This window comes from Penaeus japonicus, unplaced genomic scaffold (genome assembly GCF_977035675.1).
Source record: "Penaeus japonicus unplaced genomic scaffold, GWHDUDI00000001_assembly GWHDUDI00000028, whole genome shotgun sequence".
Lineage (NCBI taxonomy): Eukaryota > Metazoa > Arthropoda > Malacostraca > Decapoda > Penaeidae > Penaeus > Penaeus japonicus.
The window spans coordinates 16,657,567-16,662,566 of NW_028234430.1; the positions used below are offsets into that span (position 1 = coordinate 16,657,567).

The window sequence follows — 5,000 nt, forward strand, 5'->3', positions numbered from 1 at the left end:
CTAAGTAAAAATATTTATTACTACATACATACAGTCTCTCTCATATATAACATTTATAATATATATGAACTACCTGGAATGGCACACTTCTTTTCATTAACATTTTTGTACTGTATAAAGAATAATTTCCCAGGGATGAGGCACTTGCCTTCGTCCTTTGTGGCTGTCTGGCTTCCAGCTTTCACCACTCAGAACCGAATCAGACATGGGAAAAAGTTCAAGCTATGCCATGCCGAATTATTTGATTTGATATAGTTTTATACTATAATGTACAAGTGAAGATAGGCATTTACAATATCCAAGAGGAAAATATATTCATAACTAAATCATCTTAAATTAGACTCATCAATATATATAATATATCCTTGGGATTTCTGTGGTGATAAAACAAAATTTGGCCACCAAAAAAAAAAGAAAAGAAAAAAAAATATCCATCAAACAAAACTGATATTGAATTTGTCATGGCTTTGTCTGGTGATGTGGATAGGCGCATCATTAGAATGTAGAGCGTCATCATCACTTGTGGATGAAAAGGTGGGTGGGTTGAGTAGGTGGAGTTGGCGAGAGGGTGGGCGAGGTGGTGGCCCTCTTGTTCCCCCCAACTTTGGCTTAGGGGGGAGAGGAGGAGGCGACAGAAGAAGAGAAGGCGGAGGCATTCTGGACACTGCCGACACTGTGGAGTTTTCCATGGGTATAGGAGGCGGTGGGGAGAAATCAGGGGCATCTATGTGCAAGGAGGTGTTGGATGTGTCAGGCATGGGCACCTGGCAAAGAGATTCATCACCCTGAAGAGTGTCATCAAAGTCATCCAGGTCTATGTCAGGTGCAAGGAGGGTGGCATTAGCTGAGTGTGGGCCAGAGCTAGTTGGAATGCCTCCCCACACCTCAGGGTGAGCCATGCTGAAGTAGTCCTCAGCTTCCTGGTGGCTTGGTATAACACCTCCTTCTGAGAAGGAGCATTCCAGGTGTGCTAACAGTTGATCAGCCAGGTGTGCATGCTGATTCTCCTTGTCCTGTGGGGGGAAAAAAAAGTCTTAGTTTTCTATAGAAAATAAAAAATATATATAAAAATGTCAATTAAGTATTTACCTCATGAAAAATAAAAAAAAAACAATGGGAAATCTAGTTTTGTGCATATTTCATTTTACATATATTTAAGGCCATGCATTCTTTAGAAGATATTTGTTTAAAAATTTGATGAATATACCAGACATTAGTACTTCAGTTACACATTCAAAATATACTACAGAAACATTATAATTCCAATCTTTAGAGTACTGACAAAGCACAAATCAAATTAATGGCAAATAACCATGCAAATATACAATGACTTTGGATTGAAAAAAAATATATATAAATCTATATATAAATGAAAAACTTTTCAGTCACTTTTCATGCTTTTTAAGCTGAAAACAAGATAAAGCAGGAGGACATCATAAGTCAAAAGGATGCATTCCTCTGTGCACATAAAAAAAGTTTAAAGTCCTCTGCCACCCACCTGGTTGCAGAAATGAACGACAGAAAATCCCAAGGGATCCAAAGGGGTTAAAGATTAAGAGTTAGTAACCTGAAAAGACAACATACAACATGCAGTACAAGTAGAGAACAAGACATTCAGATAAAGAGAAAAGATTATTATTTTCAAAACTGATGATGAAGGTTTTGCTACAATTGAAGGTTCCATGAATTTCATAAACTAATAAAAATTAGATATTGAAAGATAACACACTCAAAAAATATCAAAACCTTTATCAAAAGTCTTTGTGTTAGGAACTGTTGTCTTATGTTTGTCAAATTCATCAGAAAACACCCGAGTCTCCACTAAAAACACTTTTTACACTACTCTCAAAGCAGCCAGTTTGATGGATTAAAGCCATTATCAACAAAATCATTTACTATTTACAAAATATTAATCTACCTGGATGAAATAGTGCATCAACATGCTTTAAATTCACCCTTTGTAATTATAAACAGATAGACTACTGAAGGAAGAACGACAGAAAAGTAGGAAGTTGAATACAGATTAGAGTTAATGATGTCACTGAAGCCTTAATCTATAATAAATAGATAGAACTACCTTCCAAGAATAGAATGTTCTTTACAATGTACTGCACCTGACCTGTAACAATAGGAACAACAGTAATCGAGCAATAGACTAATCATGAAGAATATACAATCACATACTTACTATGATTTTCCTCTTTAAAAATTACCGCATGCAGAATATTAGTTTGTAATCTTTAGGAATATACTGATTTTGTATTCAGTGATAAATTAAGATCACTGGAGATTAAACTCTGAATTACCCCTTTCCCAAACACTATTCTATTTTTTTCTAAATGTAATATTTCCATTTTAAATATGTGCCTCCTGAGAGTCTGGTCATACTACTTCCATAAAGGGAAAATGTGAGAGCAGATATTCATAAGAAGACAGATTGTATGAGACAACAGGAAGAACATGCTTTCAACCCTCTCAATGAGCTAGTTCCTTTAACACATGGAGTGCATGGTTACCTTTTTTGATCCCAACCTATGGTGAGCAATAAAAACAAAACATATATATGTTTCTTTATACCTATAATCACCTTCTACATAAGATTGAAGGTATAAAACCAGGGTGACACCTGGTGGGGGAAAGAAAGAAAAAAAACATCTTTAAACAGACTGAGCTGTTGCCTATGCCCTGATGCTTAGCCATTTGAGCTGTGTTTCACACTCCATGGGTTGAAGGTATTCATCCTAAAGGAAGCCAAAAGGGAAATACTATCACCTCTAGACTTTTTTATTTGAAAAATCAGATTCTCCCAAATGATTCTACTAGACAGAGAAATGGGAAGGGATTAAATCCTTAAGATATACTTATCTTTGAGGATATAAGTACAAGCAAGTGTCATGTGTATAGAATACAAAAGATATATGTGCACATTAATAAAAAGGTTACAGAGACCTGCAACGGTTGCCTTAAGATTTGCAATACCATCTATGCCTCAGATAAAGTAACTAACACCAAATCAAGTGATATTCTGGTTATGTGACAATAGACTAACACCCATCATACACAATACACAGATGTGGAGAAATGCCCATGAAAAGGGTTAGAATAATACTTCCGAAATGTATACTATGTACATGCTTTGAATTTGTGAAATCTCATTCCATGTGAATTTATCCATGACAATATTACTCTCCTATATAAGTGTCACTGAATGAGAATGAGGTTTCACAAACTATCATGTGGATATCCATAGTGGTTGATTCTACCAACTCACCTGAGGTTGGTCACACTTGAGAAAATCAGGGAGTTCAAAATTTATTTCTGTCCCTCTTTGGTCATCTAGGCGGCTCCTCTGAGCACGTTTTAATCCTTCATATAACTCTGGAAACGGATGAAAATTAAAATCAATAGTGGAGTAAAGCTTAGTGAATTTTTGAAAATTCCTTTAAAATAAGGAACATATCCAAGTAAAGCTATACTACTAAAATAAATAAAATGAATAAAAAAGATTGAATTCCAAATACAAATATTCAGTGAACTAACCATCATTCTCTTGTTTTGCATTGGCTGGGTTATTGCCACGCCGCTTTGTGACTATTGCATGCTCTGGAGGTGGCATCATCCCTCGAACACCAAGGTTTTCATGCACACTTGACCTACTGTTGGGTTTCCTTGGCTTTTTGTTTGATTCCTGAAATTAGGGTATCAATTATGCTCCTGTAATTGAAAATGAAAAAGAAAAGAAAAGAAAGAAAGAGAGAAAAAGTGAAGAATATCAAAGGGATTGTTTTAGTTGTAAACATACATAGAAAATCATACCTTATCAGGTGCCAAGGAATTTCTCCTACTGAACCCCCCCAGGATGCTGGAAGACCTATCGCTGCTTCTGTCCGTCTGGAAGGGAAGATGTCCATTTTAATTATACAATATTCAGACTCCTAAAAAAGGCAGTGGCTTATAAATTTTAATATCAATAACTGGAACTACAAATCATACAAACAGCCATACTTTACTTACTCTGGAAGATCTGGCATCAAAATCTAGCACACCAAGTTCATCAAAATTTTGCTCCGATTTTCCTTTTAACAGGTCCTCAAACACACGGTTTGTGATTTCGTCTAAACTGCCTCTCTTTTTCTGCCGTGCTGGCTCTACTCCCCACTCTGTAAGAAAAGTTTAATAAACTGAAAACATACAGCATAAAATTTACTTGGCACTCTAAATTGTTAATATTACTCGCACACACTTGTAAGGATTCACACTGATAAAGATAGTAATTGAAATTAGTAAACAATAATATATATATAGTATTCCACTACCATTACTTTTTTTAAACCATTAAGAGAAAATATGAACACAATATACCTTTCACCTCCTCCTTAGTTTGCACTACAAGCCTATCTCCATCCAACTCATTCACATGGCACTTAAGGTTCACCCCTTTTTCTTCTCCAACCTGTAAAAATAATAAATATAATTTTAAAGTATTTAAAACTGTAAAAGATATATACACAAAAGACTTCTCAGCTATCATATTGTTGATATTTCCAAAAACACTAGAAATAAAACAGGTACTTCAAATGCTGACATGTTAAGCTCTGTACTTGAATCAATCAATGGTTAAGGGCAACTTCAGAATTATCATTATCATAAGTAAAATGATCATATGAGCTCTCAAGCATCAACTTGAATTTAAACAATACATTTTTGAAAAAAAAACAACTAAATTGTTATTAACTGAATAGATCTTATAGTATTTAACCTTCCCCTAAAAACAGATATATTGCTGACACTCACCTTATGAATGGTCATAAGGTCAAGTTTGTAACCATACTTGTGAAGAATTGGTTTAAGAACTTCATTTGCAAGTTTATTTGGTTTAGCTTTGACACACACAGTTTTGCGGTTGGGAAGGTCCAGACGGAAAAGAATCCTCTGCTCGAGCCTGACCTCCAGTCCTCCCAGCACAGAGCTGTCCTCAGTCTTCTCCATCAGCTTGTAGG

The 5,000-nt window shown here is 35.4% G+C and overlaps 1 protein-coding gene across 6 annotated transcripts in view; it reads right to left on the minus strand.

The window, feature by feature from the left end:
- Positions 1-5,000, minus strand: part of loco (regulator of G protein signaling family member locomotion defects) — a 155,090-nt gene that overhangs the window by 281 nt on the left and 149,809 nt on the right. Inside the window, exons 9-16 of one of the 6 annotated variants that reach the window (XR_015192435.1) lie at positions 4,795-4,992; positions 4,363-4,453; positions 4,015-4,160; positions 3,817-3,891; positions 3,541-3,688; positions 3,272-3,378; positions 1,499-1,567; positions 1-1,013 (exon numbers count right to left, since the gene is read on the minus strand). The exon at positions 1-1,013 is cut by the window's left edge and continues 281 nt beyond it. Coding sequence is in view for 4 of the 6 variants with exons in the window: in XM_043026797.2 (XP_042882731.2) it covers positions 435-1,013; positions 3,272-3,378; positions 3,541-3,688; positions 3,817-3,891; positions 4,015-4,160; positions 4,363-4,453; positions 4,795-5,000 (1,352 nt within the window). In the remaining 2 variants the exon portion in view is untranslated. Of the gene's footprint in view, positions 1,014-1,497; positions 1,568-2,077; positions 2,120-3,271; positions 3,379-3,540; positions 3,689-3,816; positions 3,892-4,014; positions 4,161-4,362; positions 4,454-4,794 lie in introns of those variants that run through there. The other 5 variants (XR_006223789.2, XM_043026799.2, XM_043026798.2 and 2 more) reach the window with 5 other exon arrangements.